Below are 21,271 nucleotides of genomic sequence, written 5' to 3' on the forward strand. Positions count from 1 at the left end.
GAACTTAAAGTGTGATTAGCACATTTCACATGTATGTGCCATTAATCAGAATATTATTTAAAAAAAACCCAAAGCATTAGACTGAAGCTAACCATAAATAACATCTATCCAACCCTTTTCTTACCTGCACAGAAAACATCACCAAAATAGCCTATACTCATTAGCAACAACACCATGGCAAAGATCTTTCACAAATTTACACAGTTTTTTCCCACATATTCAAATATATAAACCGATGAAGACGAAATACAAATATCAAGTAGTACAAATAATTACCAACTTGTTCATAAAGTGACTTCCTACCGAGTTTTAATTAACATGTTGCAGAAGTTTTCCGCCAATGCACCTGCCGTCTATGCTGGTGCGCAGGTATTTTTTAGCTGATTGAAAGAGTTTCACACAATAATCGTCAGAAACCTACCTACAACACTTTTTATTGAATCAGCCTTCTATATTAAATCAAATGCAACCTAAATCTAAACATAATGTAACAAACATGTTCAATTAAATTCAGTTTTATTTATATAACTCGAAAGTACATTACAGTATTTGAATTCTTTGAGCAAATTTAAGCTAGCGCTAGTTAATCTGTTTAATTGCATAATGCATTTGGGTTTAAATTGTGTTTCTTTTTAAGCCTAAAACCAAATAAATGTACTGGAGCCAACATTTTGGATAAGCTTAATGACAGCCTGTCAGCGAGAAGCGACATTTAGATATATTTCTGCTTCAGTTAAGAATCATGAGCTGTCACATTTCTATCACAAAACCGAACACTCAAAGAAATCGAGTAATTTACTCCACTTAGTTAAAGAAATACCCGTCTTTTCAAGTATTCTCTCTGTTTCCTCCTCCTCTTCCTCCCTTTTCTGCCCATGCTCAGAGGACGTTGTTGCTTTGTGTCTCATGGAAAGACTTGTGGGAGACTGGCACGCCGCAAACACAGTTACCTCACAGGATGCCCATTCTTGTTAAGCTATTTTACAGGCACCTATCCTCGACAACCTGAACAATAAGAGCTTTATAATTAGGCTGATACTGCAGTGGGTAAAGATTTCTGATATCGTCTGCCTGCTTTCCCCTCTTCCTCCGAGACCTTGTTTTCCTCTTCTCTGCCTTTCTCTCTGTCAGATAGCGGATTGGCCCATCAGGGGCCTCAGCCCTGGGCTTGGGAAAAAGCTGTGAGAGTCAGAGAGGCTTGAGAAACTCCTTCATCACTACATTTTCACTCTGGGTGTGAAAGAAATGACATGCACTTCCTTTTATCTGAATGTCATGAAATGTTCTGACTGCTTTTGCACTCGTTCACTTTGTTCCCTCGCATAATGGAGGAGGATGATCCACCTCTGCTCTTGTTGTCTTTTTATCATATTAAACTAGAACTATGAATATTCATGAGACGCTATGGATATCGGAGCAAATTCTTCTTATGGGTGGATTTCCTTGGTTTTTAGATCTAACGTGCTCTCTGTTGCCACAGTCACACAAAACATCTCAAATCAATACCAGAGACACATTCCACTTTTGCTGCATTTATAATTGTCACTCGCTCCTGCTTTTCCTTTTTCGAGCATTTTCCTTTGTATATTCCACTTTCCCAGAGGGGTTTATGCCATACCCAGAATCCTTTGCTTCAAGTTCTTAGGGCTAGAGAAGAGAGATGTAAAACTAGTTCAGTTTGTGGATCAAACCACCTCCAGCTTACACCTTTTCCGTTAACTGCACCACAGAGCGGCACAGTTCAATAAATTAAAAAAAATAAAAATAAATCCACCACAGAGATGGTTAAAAATACAGATAGCCAATCCCATAATGTGACCACACCGTGCACGTCATCGAGGGACTAATGATCACTAGACCGCTAGAGAATACATTTCTCCTGCATGCCTCCATCTGTGTTCTCCCCCTTGAGGTGTTTTTCATGCAAGCAATGTACGTCTCCAGTTGTTCTTGCCCAGAGAGAGGGGCATCCTGCAAGCGTCCCCCGCTCCCCTGCGGAGCATCCCCCTTCAGGCAATCTCCCGCCCACATCGCTCCTCCTCTTCATCCCTCCCTCTCCCAAGGGCCTCCAGGGAGACGGGACGCCAGCAGCTGTTCTCAGAGCACCCGGGATCGTTTCACACAACTGGCACTGCGCCATCATTACATCTCATCATAGTAACCCCTGCCTACCTCTACTCGTGTCCTACTCTGGCCCCACATCTGTCACAGCTGTGTGAGTGAGTGAGAGAGAGCGCACACACCGGCTGATGAACTCTCTTGTGGGAAAGCAGGATTCTGAATCACAGTTGTTTCAACTGGCTGATGTAGCACAGCGGTGAGCATAAACGCATTTAATCTCAGTAACCCGCGCTGCCTTGGGGGGGTAGGAGTGATCCGAACCATTCTTGGCATTAATCTCAATCAGCTCAGTTCGAACCATCTGACAGGAGACGCTGGCAGCCGGAGCCTTCGGTGTTCCCCCTTTGCTCCGCGCTGACTGAAAGAAGGGCATGTGTAAGAGTCAGTTGGGCTTAGTAAACCATGACAGTGATGGAGCTCTTCATTTGCTTCCTCACCGGCAGGTTGACGCTGTGCCAAAACCAGCAGAAAATGACCCCAAACGACACGGGATCGTTTTCATCTCGGCACTACGCACAATGCTTCCGGCAGTCTTTTTAAAGAAAAATGTGCTGCAGTGAGTTCACATAAATTTGGGCTCAGTCTCCGATCCTCTGATGCTCTGCAGTTCTCTCTGTGACTTTAAATGATGCAAAGACGATGTCGGCCGAACTAATCCAACTTTCTGTTTCTTTCTGTAGCTTCTCACACGCTCATTCACCCACATTAAGTGGATTTCACTGTCAGCACCTAAACTGAGCAAGGCTTCAGACATATGATATAATGGTGAGCGTAAAAGTGATGGTAGCTTGTGTATAAAAGCATGTTAGGCCTGAAAATTGCCCATTTTAAAAGACTTTGACACCCTGTAAACCCCATCACGCTGGCTGTAAAACGATCTCATTCTAAATTAGATTACTCTCATTTCTGTGGGCCTCCATTCTACTCTGTATCTACTGCTATCTATGTCTTACTGTGCCTTAGCTCTGAGCATTTATCCCCAGTTTTAACACAGCTCGTGTGATGGTGTGTCAGCAGATGGACATCGGGCTCCTCTGTGATCTTTTGTCGGTGGTGGCGATGATGTTGATCGACCGCTGAGCCATGTGCAGAGTTCTTCAGGACTGGATGCGACAGATGCAAGTGTTCGGGGATTGTTTCTGAAGGCGTAAACTCCTCTGGTGTCAGGGGAACTCTGCGCTGCTCTGGCAGAGAGGATGGTGATGGAGGGTGAACCTTTGTTGTAATATGATGTGTGTCAGATTCTCCCGTGGGTATCAGTAGAGGCTTAGGCGCAGCGCTGGTGGGTAACACGTGTGTTAGCGGGGCTGAGCTCTCTGTAACTCGGGTTTCTGCTGGTGGAGCTCTGCTGTCTGTTGCATCAGTTGCATGAGGACGGAGAATGTAAATGCAATGAGGAATGTGCAGGCTATGGCATTAGCATAAGAGATGCTGCCTCAGATTGTTTATCCAAAGAAAGCCTAGCGCTCCCCCCCCTTTTTTCCCTTCAAATGAGCACATATACGCGCACACACACACTCACACACAAGTATGCGCACGTTCACACACGAACGGAAGTGAGAACCCGCAATGAAAGTGTGATTTCACACTGCTGAGACAGGCTAAACTCAAAAAGCTGTTCCACAAACCCTTTCTGTGCTGAAAATTGTGTCCTTTCTGGAAAACGCTGTGACTGCTAAAAGGTGTGACTATTGTTAATGCGGTTGTAAAATGAAATCACACAGTGTTTGTCAAAGTGTATTACGCCGTTTTCTTTGCACTTACATGGATGTGTCCGTATGTGTTTGCACACACTCAGCTTTGTCGTCAGACAAAAACAATGACAAATAATGGCAACGCTTATCTCTCACCTTCAAAACAGCTACAAATCAGTTGCTGGATCACTATAAATGTAACACAGCTGCACAGAGGTGCACCAGATTGCCACATAATCTAATTATACGAAACTGCTTTGAAACCGCGGAAATGTCCGGGTTGATCGTCATGCTATTTTCCACTTAAGTGAATCATCAGTAAGCAGTTAATGAGAGAGAATAACTGAGTGGTAATACTAGCTGCGCGGTTCCTCTACACTTCACTTTATTGCATCGTTAATATATTTATTTTGCAGTTGGTTTATTTATAATAATTTAATTAAGACATATATTGTGTATGTTTCCATTGAGCCATCCATCCATCCATTCATTTTCTCCGCTTATCCAGTTAAGGGTCATGTGGGGGGTGGGTGGGGATTGGAGCCTATCCCAGCTACCACGGGGCAAGAGGCGGATACACCCCTGGACAGGTCACCAGTCTGTCTCTGGGCTTATTGTGTGTTTGTAGAATGTAATACATGTAAATACAGGATTATTCCCCTTACAGATCCAGAACAGTCAGATACTTTAAACTTCCTGTATGATGAGAACAAGATCAAAGCTTCTTTGTAAGATGTTTGGTGAAAAGTACATCATAAAACTCATTCTACATTCTACAACAATGTAACAAATCTATTTCTGGAAGGACAGTAGGCTGTCCAGTTCCACAGAGAGGTTTGAAAGCAGAACCGGGAAAGGAATGGAGAAGAGGAATCTGGTAGGTTTTAAACTCGGGCCAGCAGTGGATTTTGAGTATGAGGGTTTTGAAAACTCTGAATCAGATGTAAAGGAAGGCATTTTAACCATCGCACTCATAGCTATCAATCCTAATATCACTCTACTGCAATCGAAACTAAACTACATTAAGTGAGTCTCACACGGCGCCTACCTTCACTTGTATTGAAATAATGGGGGGTTTAGAGAGCTGAAATGTGATTTTCCGACCCCAGAAACAGAGCTGTGGAATGTAATAGACTCTGTATATACAGAAAAAGGGTTAAAAAATAAAAAAAATAAGTCTTTGTATCATTTCCAGCCATGCAACAGTGCCACCACTCTCACACATAATGCATTGGCAGTCTAAGCTGATTCATTTTTAAATCCCTTAATATGTGCCTGTCTGTCTGCGCAAATGGACTCACTAACTGTCCCATGACACACTCTTCCATGCACACACCTCGCCTCAGCGCGCGTGCTGAAGCGAGCATGTAGTGTCTGCTGGCGCGCACTGGCATTTTTATGCATTTGCATGTAATGAGATCATTTGTCACTTCAATTAATGTAGCCCGGGAAAAAAGTATAACAATAATTTTTAATGCCACCTGTCAGTCTTAGCATTCTCATCATTTATTACCGGAGTGTTAAACATTGATTTAGAGTCACACTAATGAATACATTGGGATTCATAGGCGGTTAACATTTTGCCCGAACACCTGACGGTGGCAGAGCGCATGGATGTTATTAATATGTCACATGATTTTCCAGACATGATCCAATCTCTCCAAGACCAAGGCCAAGTTCAATCTTTTCAAAAAATGCAAGTAATTCAGTAGAGTAATGCATCATCAGTGTGTGTGTGCACACATGGTCATCTGCATGTGCGGTTCAGCATGTGACAGGTTATGCTTGTATGGCTCTTTTTCAGCCCAGAGGATCTGGTTTTGGATAAACGATGAAGTCATGGGTCACGAGGGGTCATGCGTCTGGATAGGTAGATGTACGACAGGGTTTGGGGATTTTGGTTTCTCCCACCAGCCCTCCCCACTCACCAAACACCCATCTGTCCAGCTGACCAATAGGCAACGGGCTCATTGGATCAGAGCCTCTTGCCAATGCATCGCTAATCCTTATCTGAGCATGCTCACTGACTTAACTGGGGCAGAGGCACGACAAAGGCTGCGACTACTATAACATCCTGTCCAAGCATAAGCTGCTGTAATGTTTTTTAAAAGGTACATCTGCTCGGGAAGCACAGAACATATTAAAAATACAACTTATCATTGTTTGATTTTACATCAAAATCAATGAATAACTAAGCCTGGATTTTCATTTTTATATTCCTGGAAACGGTAATAGTATTGAAAATATTGTTTATATAACCGGCTTTTTATGTGGATATAAAAAAAATCAAGCATTATAAGTGGGAAAAAGTTAAAGTATGTATTGTTACTTCTAACCTGGAGGTTTTAAAAAGGTTCTTAAGATACACTTAAATAAGATAAATGAAATAACAGTTTATGCTGTATTATTCAAGACTAATGGTGTTATTTGATCTAGATATTAAAGTCAGGACCTTCAGTTACATGATATGATAAAACCTGTGTGTGTGTGTGTGTGTGTGTGTGTGTGTGTGTGTGTGTGTGTGTGTGTGTGTGTGTGTGTGTGTGTGTGTGTGTGCGTGTGCATCAGTGTGTGCATGTACAAACAGTAGTGGCGAACACTCTGTGAGAATGGAACCTAAGACCTGAGATCCCTGGGAGGTGAAGGAGGGGATGAAGATGATTTATGGGTTTTACTGAACTGCACCATATGCTCGCCATAAATCTAAACACACCTGCTCACAAACACACATTCACATGCACTTACACACACGCACACACACACAGATAACAGAGGTTTGCTCACATCGGGGTCAGATTCAAGCCAAATACATTTCTCTAAAGCTGAGATTAAAAATAGGCAAGAATACAATTCTACAATAGGATGATCTTTCACGTTGGTCTACCAGAAGTGTAACAGAGCAGTGTTGTATATTTTTTAATATTGCTGCATATTGTACATTTATATCTGGTATGTACAGATAGAAGTCAAGCAGAAACAACTTTTATGTATTAAAACTTGAGCCACTCCTCAGTTCTTGATATTCGGAACTTTTTCAGGATTGTTTTGCATGGTGAATCACAAGCTGAAAGTATTTTTTTGCATTCATAATTCCATCATTATTGACAAGATCTTCAACACCTCTGATTTCACCGCAGCCCCAAACCATGACACAGCCTCCACCGTGTATTACATCACATTTTATGTTCTTGCAACAGGCTGCTACAAACAAAGTCCGTAAAACAACACACTGATAACACTGGTTCAATCCCTCAGTTCCGTGTTTTTTTTTGCAAAACATTTCTCCAATTGTTAATTCAGTATTTTGCGTTTTGTCTGATTAATGAAAGAAAAAGAATGAAGTAAATGATAATAAAAGAAGCTGTAGGTTGAGGCCCCATTGGGAATGCATTGTATTGCTTTATTGTAGCATTATGACTAAATTTAAAAGTCTACGTGAGATATTCTGTAAAGTTTGTGTCCTTCAAACAGGACTTTAAAAGGCTCTCTGAGGGTTGTAGTCCTGTTTATGTAATGTTAAAGCTCCTGTCAGGCTCACCTAAATCAAAGCAAATGAGTGGGTTCTTTGAGTTCCTGTCGTCAGCCAAACAACAAAACTGCTGCGCTGTTCAAAACATGCTCTTAATGGATTTCCTTAAGACCAAAAAAAACTATCACAGCTCCTCCCACTTTCTAAGTGCTTTCCTGGTACAACATGAGAGGTCTGCTGCTTACCAAAATAGCAGGATTTAATTTAGTATGAAAGCAAGCCGTGCTTTACAGGCCACTTTACCGTACAGTATATCGAGGCGGCTGACCGAAATGTTCACATCTATCCCGGACTGCTCAAAAATCATTCAATCTGAATGAATAAACTCTGAATGACCTTGATGACCTTGCTCTCAAGATAAGACAACCAGCTTTTAACATTACCATTAGAGACAGGCCGAGCATTAACACCACAGAGGCACGTTGCTCATCAGAACTGCTTTTGCATCATATTGAGGACATACTGAAAAAGTATAAAGCATCAACTTTCAATCTACCTATTCCTAATCTACTTTGTCGCACCTTCCTGAAGTGGTTTGTGGGTAACAGCGGGAGACCGTTCAGCTTCAGAGATGGTTGTGGTTGTTTCCACGTCGCCCTCGGGCCCGCCCTCACCTTCAGTTTCACCCTTAGTTTCAACTCCAGCTTTCACCTCTGTCCCGTCATCAGCTTTGGGAGCGGTAAACGTCCTAGATGAAGTTTCTGTTGTGGCTATTTGGCAACAACAAGTACAGATCTTCATTAATAAACAGAAGCTAAATGTGTGGGTAGGCTGAAACTGGAAAACCGAACCCGTAATCATCCCATTAGCTAGAATCATTATTTTCTTTGATAAATAACACCAATTTTTTTCTTTTCATTCTCTAACTAACCAGACAGTTGTGTCTAACTGTCAGAGGAGACCATTTAAAAAAGAAGGCTTCTGCAGTGCAGTCCAATTGCTCAGTCTATCCATGCATCAGCCTTTACTGTTGGGCCATGTGGAGAAAAGCCCAGTGCTGTCAGGGTTGATGTTGCCACTTTGCCGATCGTTTCTGTCTAACAGCTCGGAGGCTGCGAGTCTCTCCACAGAGAGAATCCCTAATCAAATTCCCTTTTATTCCTGCCTCCCCACGCTCCTCACCCGGAATCACACTGCATTACAACACACTAACATATGCCCACATCCTTCTCTCCCTTTTCGTTCTCTCTCTCCCTCGCTCAGCTCCCTTTTCTGCTCCATCCACCCGCCGTTCTCTCACTCAGCCCTCTCTCATCGCCCCTTTTCTTCAATCCATCAACAGAACTGTCTTTAGTCTAAATAAAAAAAACAGCAGAACTGTGGAAGAAATCCTCCTGTGCAGGTTAGTGTGATGTGTTGGGATGAAAGGACATGGGCGACAGAGAGGCCTATTAATAATGAAGCACGCGGGGCTTCAGCTGGAGCAAGTGAGGAGAGGAGATGCAGAGGGGGGGAAGAGGAATGACTGAGTCGAGAGCCAGCTGAACATCACAAAGAGAGAGCAGGGTGGGGTTTAGGAGATCCAGATGGCGAGGTGTGGGGTTAAAACAATGCAACAAAAAGGGGACCGAGACGAGACAGGGAGAGAAGCAGAGTAGAATAGCACTTCTTCTGCTTCGCTTTGCATTATTACTTACTAGAACCAGAGGGGGAACCAGCAATTGTACCTGAAAGAGAATAAGAAAAGGGAAGAGGATATGAGATGAGAGCTTGTTTATTTATGCATTCAGTTTGCCTAAAGACTTGACTCTGCCTCATTCATCAGACTCAGGTGGCAGAGAGAGCTAAAGAGCTGCTCTGCAAAAATAAAGGCTTGTTTTGGACTACCTCTCAAAGTCCTGAAGTAATTACTGAACCCGCCTCCTCCATTCTTCCTAATTTTATCTTGCTGCTCTCTCTCTAATCCCCATATTCACGGGCGCTCATCACATATGGATGTTTTAAGAGAGCACTACCACTTTGCTACACTCGCATCAAAACTTTCGCCTCTCTTGCATATTTTTTTTTCCCCGAGATTGTACTAACAGTTAGCCTAGCCCGAGCATGCATAATGCAATCTGTAGAGGCTCTTTCGTGAGCCGTGGCCGTTTTGTGTAGCATTTCGACGGAGCGAGCTGCAAACATTTGAATTTTTAAAATTCCACTAATGGGATTCAGTTTAAAAAAAAAAGAAAAAATGGGCGGTGGGCTCGGGAGTTGCGTCGGTACCATTAGAACTGGGTCGGAAATGTCAGGCAGATTTAAAACAAAAGGCTAACAATAGAGCCATTCTCTGCAGTGTGTTTGTGTGTGTGTGTGAGTGCACAAGTACAGGTGTGCAGTTGCGGGTTTCTGTGTGCATCTCTTGTGCTCCTAAGTGTCTCAGTGTCTGTTTGGAAGGAGAAAGGCTAGGGAGGGGCTGCCCTAGATTATTATTTTATCATATCTAGCTACTGTAGCTGGCTACTGAGAGGATTTCCTCCCCACACACTCCCACGTCATGACACGGCTCTGATGTGCTCTCTGCACAGAGGTGACAACAACTCAGCCTCTTCACCCTTTTCTTTCTTTTCCAGCCTGCTTTTATGCAGGACGTCAGAGTGATAGAAAACCTCTTTCATAAGTCGGCAACGATGGAAGCCACGGTTCAGATTGCTTCCGCAAAAAGTAGTCTTACAGTTGTGCAGCTCTATTATAATAAAGAAGGCTGATAGGTGTTATTAAAAAGAGTCAGTGATGTTATTTCTAACTTACACGTGTTGGGGGTTCCGTTGGGTGCCGGCAGGTAGGAACCTGCTTTCCAGGACTTGGCTTTGAAGCCCTTCTTGCAGCGCTGGCAGTCCTGGCCTGTGGTGTTGTGTTCACACTGGCACTGGAGGTTCCCGCCATCCTCATCTGGCAGGCACTGGGAGGCGTGGAGGTTACACTTACACCTTAAACAGAAATAGAACGGACGCCCGTAAGACAAAATGTTCATGCGATGTGTGAGAGCTGACTGTGTATAAAGCTGCGGGAATAAGCTGTAATCACACCCAGGTTACAGTTACAGTGTTAATCATACTCTGTATTTTCCATGTTCACCAAAGTGCAGCTGTGGACTGCTGAGTTCCCTGTGCACAGACATGCCGCACACTTCTTGTTCTTGTGTTTAATTCTTTAGCGAATACTCTAAATCAGCGGTCCCCAACCCCCGGGCCTCGGACTGGTACCGGTCCGTGAGTTGTTTGGTACCGGGCCGCGAGAGATGAGGCTCAGGTGTGAAATGTATAGTTTTCAGGGTTTTTATCGTTTTTCAGCGTTATTTTGTTATCGTTTTTAACTCGGTTTTCCTGGGTCTTTTCACGTGTGTTATGAATAAATCTTCTGTTTTTCGGTACCGGTACTGGTTTTATTTTGTAGTATTTATCCGCGACACCTTAAAGGCCGGTCCGGGAAAATATTGCCGGGCATAAACCGGTCCGTGGCGCAAAAAAGGTTGGAGACCGCTGCTCTAAATTACAGCACGTCACAAAGAGTCAACTAAGTGTGGCCTCGCCGGCGCACTTGTACCAAGCAAACGAGACGAGCAGAATCATAGTTAAAAAATCGTGATGCCCTTGAGACTTGTCACTGTGATAGGTTTATTACTTAACTCTGTTTTTGCTCTCAAATGTATTCAGTGCTTTCTCAGAAAGTACTGGCAGAACTTCAGCGCCCATTTCTATTTTGATGTTTGCTGGTAAAGTTTGTACAGTTGCCAGTCCATCTGATTCTGTTTTTTTGTATTTTACTGGCAGCTGTACTCACACTGACAGTCTAAAGTGACAGCAATGAATTAAACTGCTTAAAAAAAACCTTGCCGGGTAACAAAAGTCCCAACTGAGTCAAAAACACTTAATTCATCAGTTTGTCAGGTGATAGAAAATAAATCAGCAGCTATTTTGATAATCTTATCAGAACATTATTTCAAATTTTTTGGGTGCAAGAAGTCATAGGTGAGGTTTTTCTTTTAATCACATATAATATTAAACTAAATATATTTGGCTTGTGGGGCAACTTAAAAAGGTCGATCTGTACTCCTGGAAATTTTATTAGCCCTTTGTCACACATTGTACAATATTTAGTACTACCACTTTATAGGACATCTGAGCATTAATATGATTATAATAGCCAGTAGTATAATAGTATATGAAATAGAGAAGTAACTGACAGTAGAACACATGAGATATGAGTAATAAATACTCATATGATTTTTTTTTACATTTTATTTATTTGACTCGTGATTTTTTTTCCACATTTAAACATATCAATGAACAGTGATCGTAGTAGTATTTTTAATATGTTGGTAACAATGGGATAATCTGCCAGCACATCAGTGTAATAGCTGGACTAACTAACTAATCCCTTTTTAAAAATTTTGTGATTACTCTCAGTATAACTGTGTATGTTGGAACAGGGTAAAGGTCCTTTACCATAATAATAACATGAAATGAAATAGAAACTGGTAGCGTTTAGCAGCCCGCAGTCATCAGAACTTTTACTGAAATTTACAAGGGTCTTCAGGTAGCAAACACACAAATCACAACAACAAACATAACATTTTTTACTGTATTGTCTTGAAACAAGGGAGCCCTGTATGGAACATAATGCCTGAAGGTATTTCAGTATTAATTACCGGTGATATAGTGTTAGAGCACACCTAGATAAAATACAGATCACCTCAGTTTGGTCTATTAAGGACCCCCGTACACCACACCTGATATCTGCACAAAACCGCTGCCAGGCAATTTAAAAAAATGAACAAACAAAGAAAAAAGCAGTGGGACTGTACTGCTATTTAAATGAATTCCAGTACAGAGTGATGCATCACTGATAGTAATCTGATATGCAGCAGTAGTCTGTAGCCAGTAGTCTGACATGGATCACTGGTGCATATCAAACTACTGGTGAGACCTAGGTGAATGTTAGTATGGCATCTATGTCGATTTATTTTATTGTTACTAATATTTTCATTGGGAATTTGAACATAATTTACAATTTTAATGTTATTTAGAAGTTATTTGGAGTGTGTGGATCTTCACTTCATGACATCATTCGTGTTAGTAATGGCCCTCTATATTAGACTGCTAGTAGCCCATGACGTTTGTAAAATGAACATATAGTACCCCCTTTTAATTTAAATAATGCACTCATGAAATTATTTAATCAAAAGTATGTTACCATATTTTTAATATCTTTCAAAACATATTGTAAAGATATTACTACGCTGCGATCATTACACAAATTATTATTGCCAATATTAATATGTAACTATAGTAACAGTGGAATCAGCTGATTAGTTTAATCATAAATTAATTAAAATCAAAAACAATGACTGAATTCAGTTTAATTCAATGTTATTTGCAACAACATTTGTTTACAATACTAGAAAGGAAAACCCAACGACAAGACAACTCCCTATGAGCAAGCACTTTGTGACAGTGGGAAGGAAAAACTCCCTTTAACAGGAAGAAACGTCAGACTCAGGGAAGAGCAGCCATCTGCCACAGCCGAAGTCAAACTGGGAGCTGGTTCCATAAAACACAGCTAAAGAACCACAAGCAAGCCTGCAGTCCGAGAGTGGCGTACTCTATTTGAGTGATATGGTACTATGAGATCTGCATAGTGTAATTTTATCAGCTTATTTATTTGTGAGTCAAAGTATATGTTAATGTTGTTCTTCCCTTCTCAACCCCCCCCCCCCCCCCCCCCAACTAAGTCTGGACTTTAAAGAGAAAACAAATCAGAGTACACTGAAGGTGCCACAACTGTTGATAATCTATTTATCCACTTGCTTTCTGACACCGTCATTTCTGAGCAAATTATTGTTTGCAATTAGTGCCGGTGAAATTCAAGCATCTGAGCGTAGGTGCTTCTGTGGTTGTGTGTGTGTGTGCGCACCTTTGGGCAATTGACCTCAGCAGAGGACAGGGCCCAGGTGGGCTGATCCAGAGGCTGAAGTTCTGCCAAAAAAAGGAAATGAGGATCTTAAGGACACTCGGCAGCTACGACTTTAAATTACAGCCTTTTCCAGATGAGCGACTGGACTCCAATCTAGTTTGTTCCACTGGAGTGAACACCTATCCGTCTGCATCAAATATTCAAAGAATGGCCTCTGTATTCTGACGAGATGACTACTTCAATCTTCCTTTTGCATCCTTTTTTTTTTTTTTTTGGGGTGGGGGGGACTTTCAAAAATATGAATTATGATGACTAAAACTTAAAACGGAAAGAAATCGAGACAGTTGATCTGCACCATGAGTCTTACACAGAGTCGCGCAGATTACCTCAGTTTCTCTCCGATCACTGGAGGAGTTGACAGGATGTGCCACAGAGAATCCATCCACCAACAAGGCCTTGTTTACTGCCTGCTTCCTGAAGGACACGAGCTGTCCACTTAGCAAAGACTGAAATTGAACATCTCTTTTTCATGGAGAGAACGGTGCGTGCGCGAGAGCGAACGTGTTTCAAATGAGACGAGTGTGTGCGTGCGCGTTTGTGTGTGTGTTTCTGCTTCGTGTGATGCATTTGCCTGCGAGCGTCGATGACAGACAACAGATCAGAGAAGCTGAGGCGCGGTGACTAATGCCGGCACTGAGTGACTGACAGCGCCGAACATATCACTACTTCTCATCTCCTGTATCTTCAGTGATAAATCTCATCTGTCTCATCTTGAAAATGTAAGCGGGCTGAGTCCAAAACCTAGAAGCTGGAGATTAAACACAATGCTGAGGAAGAGCGAGCGGTTTCTAGGTATGCTGCTGTGCATTTTCAGGCTCACGGGCTTCATGCCATCAGAAATGGCCTTCTTTCTGTCACTTAGCTGGAGAGCACAAAAACCTGCGTGTGTGTTTGTGTGGGTCTGTGTTTCGAGTTGTGAAATATCACTTGCTTTCTCATCTTAACAAAATTCTCTGTTAATTAACTCGCGTTCAGGAAGCCTCAGAGTCTCACAGGCTGAAACTTTTTCTCGGACGCTTCATCTCCTTGACCTCCTTTTCTGACTCCTTCCACACAGGACAACCCAGGAAGACTCGGAGTACATCTAGCCTTGCACTCTTTCCGCATGAATGATGTTGACACTCTTGACTTTTCAAGTGCAGTGTTCCTGTAGCTCTCTCTGTCTCTCTTTCGGATGACAGCTTGCACTGGGATTTTTCCCGATCCCTGTCTCCAGTCCCCCCGCACACAAATAATACATGGGCACAATCATATGTTAATGTGCAAGATGTCTGCCTTCGCTGCAAAGTCATCAAAGTGGGAGAATCAGCTCTGAGCTGAAGGAAGTTAAGATGGGACAGCTGGATCCATCACAACAGTCTATTTGCTTGGAGTGGGAGAGACAGGGGAGACGAAATTAGAGAAGGTGAGCGGAGGAGGAGAGTGGGAAGGGCAAGAGAAAGCAGGGTAATAAGAGTGTCTAGGAACAGGGGAAAAATAAAGAATGCAAATGAATTCCGGTCTATACAAGAAACCATACATTTAATTAGCTGCTATGATATCTAAGGATATTTTGCCTTAAAGGTAGTCTTGGTTTCTTTGATGCTTATGTGATCCCTTGCATGTTTGTTCTTCTCTCTCACACATGCATCGACACGAGTGACATAATGCATATTTCTGCCAATAATTTTACACAACTCTGCTGACCTACATGAGGCCATAATGCACCAGTTAGGCAGCAGTGTGCCAGCTAAAGCAGAAAGTAGACGACTGCCTACTAATGAACATGAACAAACACACTTTTTTTTAGACTTCTCTTGTGTTTGGTGAGAATACAGGATATAAACAAAATTGGTGTTATGTTAAGTGAAGTTCACTGACTGCTGCAGGATGTTAACACACCGTGAGCAGAAAATGTATTGCCCAACAAACCATGGGCTGTGTGACACTGTTTTTAGTTAAGAAAATGCTTGATGAACTAGCTGTGACTTCTTCTGCACCACCTGAAGTGCACGATGCACTAGCTTTCCAAATTAGCGTGCTTTGATTCCTGCAAATTGGTGCTTTACAGTTTGAATTGTTAGTGACAAACTCATCCAATTTATATACATTAAGCTCTGCAGTATAAAATAATTACAGCAGACTTTAAGCTTTTGATTCATATGTGTCCACTTATTTGTCCAGACTTTCCCTTTTATAAATATATCTCCAAAGTTCCAAATAACACAACCTAACTACATCCTGGCCATGAAAACAGGAAATGAAAATCTATTTAGTTGGATTTAAACGTATTTTGTAGAATTGCGGTTATTAAATATCAGCTAATGTCATATCATGGGAGCGATCTACATACACTCCATTAACCTACACTACCATGAGGCGATACCTGGACCCTACAGAGGTTGCACATGTTGTCCAACACCTCCGGGATGGCATGTGTGCCATTGCCAGCTGTGTCTCCCAGCACAGAGAATGGAGGAGATTCTGGAGAGCTGGACAGGACCGTAGAAGGTCATTAACCCATCAGCAAGACCACTGTCTGCGCTTTTGTGTAAGGATAAACAGGATGAGCACTGCCAGAGCTACAAAGTGACCAGCAGGGAATGTCTCTGACCAAACAATCAAAGGCAGACTTCATGATGTTGTCCTCAGCACCGTGGAGCTGGTGGAATACGAGTATTGGCAGGGTCTGGAGAAGACCAACAGTCTTCTCATTAGGACCATGTCCTGACGTTGTCAGACATGCATACGAGCACGTGGGGGCTGTAAAAACTATAACATTTCGTAAAATGGACTAACCTGCCGCATCAGTGGGTTGCTAATTTTCATTTCCATCAAACGACGTGGCATCCTTTGGTTCCTAACACATTACCCAGTCCATATCAGTGTCGATATCCAACATGTTTCTTTTCCCATTGAGATCTGATGTGCCTTTAATTTTTTTGAGCAGGGTATTTTCAGGTTACCCTGAAACAATTTTCAGACATATTGCAGATTGGTGGTTATTATAGGGCATATAATTATTATATCTCTCTATGTGCATCTGTGTCCAGCCCTGTCTGCCTTTGTCTTTGTCCATTCTCCCCGCAGCGTGTCTGTCTGAAGTCATGTCGGCCATGTGTATTTAATGATATGAAGACTGCCTGTTTTAGACAGCAGAGACGCAGCAATTAGGGGAATAAATAAGACGAAAGATAAACAAACATCAAGGGGGAGTCATGTGGTGGCAGAGCCTGAGAAAGCAGCTGGAAGCAGCAGTTAATGGGGCTTTATCTGTCTCTTTACTTTAGTTGAAGCATATTCCTCTATTCCTCTCTAGGGACACTGCTATCACTCCCTCTCTCCTATTTTCCGTTTTGCACTCTTCTCCCACTGTATCTGTTGCTACCCCCCCCCCCCCCCCCCCTCCAAAAAAAAAATAAAAAAAAATCCATCTCCTCCACCCTTTCCTTTGGCTCTTGATCTCTGTTTTCTCATTTTATCCTCCATCTCTTTCCCCCTTCTGTCAGTTTACGTATGTTCCCCTTTTAGCCAGTCGCATCAGTGTTCACCGAAGAGTGCATTGACTAAATTGGGTTGCGGACATGTGTTTGAGAGGAGTGGGTTGAGGAGAAAATAGAGGGGATTTAGACCATGTGGGGGGCTGAGCAGTCAGTACAGCAGGGAGTAGGGCAGTTGTGTCAAAGCCCTGACAGTCTGCCTGCCTCTCCGACTACAGCGGTGAGAGTTGGAGGAGGAGTAGAGGGAGGGTCTGCATTGACGTGCTCTAACCTGTGATGACAGACCGCATTGATGCGGCTCTGACCCAGCAGGAGGACTCCCTCCTTCTCCACTCTCTGTTCGATCAACCGTCACTGAGAAGGCCCACTCGACACTTGCAACTATTCCCTCTCTGGAAACCGGAAAACTCACAACTGGCTAAACAACCTGCTGTAGTAATAGTAGAGAGAGAGGCTAATAGGCATTGTGTGTCAGGGCCTGTTTGCCAGAGACAGAAAGCCTTAACATGACTGCTTTATGAATCTGTTTATTTCTATACCACACAGGAATGAGGTAGATGGATATACATAATGTGTGGCTGTATTAAGTATTATAATAAATTACATTTGTATTATGATTGTGGTTTTAGCTAAATTGTAGAAAGAAAAGCACATTTCAGTAACCTCAAGCAAGTGTTTTATGTGCTGTGCCCATAAAACAGTGTAATTATACTACGTGGTACACTTATGCTACTGTTCAAACTGTGTTTGTATTGCAGTGTTGGATATTTTGGCATCCAACAAATGAAACACATTTTCAGTGAACTGATAGTTTGCAGCTCGCCAGATTTCCTCATTATGTTGATTAAAAAGTGTAATCCTGATATTACATAAACACAATTTCTGTGACAGGGCTGATAAAAGAGGCAGAGAAGTGCACTATAATCATAACGAATGCAATAGTCCAGCAGTTTGTCTACAATGCCAGATTTTGTACAGATTCGATTTAGTTTCTGTGGTTTTGAGCTCGTAGTTTGGTCCAGAAACTTTTTGTAATTTATATTTTGTCAATTGTGTCTAAATATTTGACCTTCTCTGTGCAGAATGATGCATATTTGATGGGTTTGAGTCTACAAATTGTTTTTTCTGTGCCCCTTGAATCAGAATTCAAAACATGTTCTGAATATATTTTTTTTTGTTAGATCACAAATAGTTTGGAAGACCGATTGGATTGAGTATAAAAACGGAAGAGTGAAGGGCATCTTCAGTCTAACTTAGAAATTAAAGAAAAACAATGAAATCATTGAAATGTTAATTTATAGGCAGAGGTAATAGATGTACCTTCAAATTTTAACTGGCTAATTCAACTTTCTATGCAAGAACCTTATCAAATGTAAATTCATAGCACATCACACATTTTTTAGTTCTCTAAACAGTTCTTATCATGATCACATGCATAAAAGTGTGCTTTTTCTAAACTGTTTGCATTCACACGGGCAGATAAGGGCAGTATTTTCACTTTTTTTCTGTGTTACAGTTTGTTTCCTTTAAGTTATTCAGTGGTTCAGGTATTCATTTCCTGTTACATTTTCAAGCCTTCTGTCCCTTGTATCTTGTCTCCAGTGTTACTTCCTGTTGGTTGTTTTCTTGATTGTACTCAGCTGTGTTTATCTCTAAATACCAATGACTTTGTGGAAAACCGTATTTGCATACACGTCGTATACGTCCTTCCCCTGGCTAGACGATGACAGCTGCAGGAAAGTCCTACGGCACAGTGCATCCCAAGCATACGAGAAAGCAACCGAGTATGAAGTGGGAGTTCCATGAAGCGTAGATCATTGATCAACAGCACGCCTTATTGGCTTCTGCTGAAGTCTTTATCACCACGTCCCCTCCCACTTCCTCCCCTGCCTCGGCTTGTAAATTCAGAGCAGCTAATTGGACATGACTCCGTTTATGTTCCAGCTTCATAAATTTCTTTCTCTGAAGGGAGAGGATCGATTTTCCTCGAGTGCAACCTTCCGTAGCAGCACGAGCTTCTTCAAACGTTCCCTCTCCTCTCTACCACACCTTATCTTTTTTTTCCCTCCCGCTCAGCTATCCATCCATCCACTCACGTGTACTCCCACTTTCGCTCCAGACTAAACAGGTAATCTATAACTGACCACCCCTGCTATTGGATGGTGAGCAGGAATTACAGTTTGCCTCTTTTCACAACCACAGCAGTTCTTTCACATGTTTTCTCTCAGTCCCTCCCACTCTTTCACATTAATAGCAGAGCTGATGATATCTTTTTAAACAAATCATTCCTCCCAAGCACTTTATCGGTCATTATCTAATGTAAACTGTTGACAGCAGAAAAAACACAGATGCTTTAGATATATTTTCGGAATCAATCCTTCCTTCCCTGCCTTCCATTTTTTTAGTTTGAACTTTTTGCTTTGTTCTTGGGTTTTTTTTGTAGAAAGGTTTTTAAAAAGAACATCTACTCGAACAAGGGGAAGGCCTCGGGAACTATGTGTTTATGGGCTACCATTCGTTGTAACACACACACACACACACACACACACACACGCACACGCACACGCACACGCGCGCACACACACACACACACACACACACACACACACACACACACACACACACACACACACACACACACCACTTTCTAAATATGTTCACTGTTGAGGGGTCACTGCATGTTTTCGGCACTGGGAAAAAACTGAAGTGAACAGTCCGGCAAAAATTCAAATTCAAAGGAATGACCTTGGTTGTCTTTGCAATCCACACCCTGTGTGAATTTGTACACTGTGTGTTTGTGTGTGTTTCTGCAGTGGAGTGTTTTGGGACGTGTGACCTCCTTGGTGCGTTTGTGGGGTGATTCATTATTTTAGCACAGTTTGCTCTAAATTTTAAAAAAACAAAAAACAAGTGATTATGCACTAGACAGTGGGATAGTTAGACAGGGAGAGATTGCTTGGGAATAGGCCTGCATGTAAATTATTAACACAGCATACAGTAAATAGCTATTGCATGCATCCCTAGCTGGTGCTCGGACCTGAGAGCAGCCCTGCAGTTGGTCAGGTTTGGCCATGTAAAGTACAGCAGTCTAACTCCAGCTCCACTTTGAGGTACCTGCTCTCTGAAGTATGTACTATATGCACAGCATCAAACATCTAAATAAGGGAGCCTTAGCACATCCTGTTCTCCAGTCGGGACCTGCCAGGAGTGACAGAGATATACATTGGAACAATTCAGGTTCCAATGTTTACCATTTTAGCTGGCCTTTCACTCCGCAGAGGTAATTAATATGCTGCTTTTTATTTCCTTTGCTGTTTCCTGTGATACTTTATGTGGTCACAATTTGTAAATGACTTTCTTACTCAGTTAAACACTGAATATATAACTTGCTTTAAGAGTTGGTTCCAGGAGGAGATTGTCTGGTTTCTTAAAATTTGTGGTCTGTAAGAAAATCATTTACGCTGCCAATGTTCAGTTCCCCTCTTTAACATGCAGTTTGCTTTAATGGGCATGTAAGCAATACTCATTATACTGTACATCTATAAACTGTACAGGCTCTTAGTTGTTACCCTGGCAACCCCCTGTAATCGTTTCGGGTTTTTGATTTTGCGTATTAGAAAAAAAAAAGTGTTAGTAAAGCCATGAATATAGCAGACCCTAGACTACATCCATAGCTCCAAAACAGGAGCAGGGTCCCCATGGAGCCTCTACAAGTGGGATGTAGATATCCAGGGGAAGGATATGGAGTAAAGAGCAAGTGAGGAAACAAATTAAATTTGCTGATGCTGGTGTGCTGGTTTTTCTTCTTCTTCTTCTTCTTCGTCTTTTCAAAATTTCATTTAAATTAAACTTTGGCCCTTTTTTTATTAACAAATGAAGAAAATTGTGTGGTGAAGGGAAAAGAAGATAAAATAATAATTGGTTTTGGTTTTTCTTGCTATATTCATGATCATTTCTGGCATTTTTGACACCTTCATGTTTTGCCTGCCTCTGCCCTAAATACATCAGTCATTCACCAGGCATCAAATACTGCCACTTTGTCAAATCTGCCAGCGTCTTGCAGATGTTTTCATAGGCACTGGTATCATGACACACCTTGAAACCTTATAATGGCAACACCGAGATAAATCTATCTCCTAACACATCTGACATCAGATTTAAATGCACTGGTATACGTGAGCTTCCTTTCAGTCATGTAGGGTTAATGTTGTGGACAGAAATGTCTTAACTCAAGCAACAGTCTTTTCCTAAACCTCACAAAGCACCCGAACAAGAGAAAACAAAAGCAGAATCAGAAGTGAACCAAAGTTTTAAAATGCAAAGCTCCCAACAGGAACTGCAGTGTCATGGCTGATGAAGTTGTCACTCCACTGCCACCCCTTACACTGCTTAATTGAATTCAGTTCAGTTCAATTTCTACAACACCAAATCACAAGAGGAGTTGCCTTAAGGCCTTTTATATAATAATAGAGAGGAAACCTCAACAATCA

At 42.0% G+C, this 21,271-nt stretch overlaps 1 protein-coding gene across 10 annotated transcripts in view; it reads right to left on the minus strand.

Annotated features, from left to right (window-relative positions):
* The window catches only part of ntng2b (netrin g2b), a 75,706-nt gene that overhangs the window by 23,069 nt on the left and 31,366 nt on the right, over window positions 1–21,271 (minus strand). For all 10 annotated transcript variants that reach the window (XM_026173400.1, XM_026173402.1, XM_026173399.1 and 7 more), the window contains exons 4-6: window positions 10,078–10,256; window positions 8,982–9,011; window positions 7,866–8,054 (exon numbers count right to left, since the gene is read on the minus strand). In XM_026173400.1, coding sequence (XP_026029185.1) covers window positions 7,866–8,054; window positions 8,982–9,011; window positions 10,078–10,256 — 398 coding nt within the window. The remainder of the gene's footprint in view (window positions 1–7,865; window positions 8,055–8,981; window positions 9,012–10,077; window positions 10,257–21,271) is intronic.

The sequence above is a fragment of the Astatotilapia calliptera genome, chromosome 7 (genome assembly GCF_900246225.1).
Source record: "Astatotilapia calliptera chromosome 7, fAstCal1.2, whole genome shotgun sequence".
NCBI classification, from domain to species: Eukaryota; Metazoa; Chordata; class Actinopteri; order Cichliformes; family Cichlidae; genus Astatotilapia; species Astatotilapia calliptera.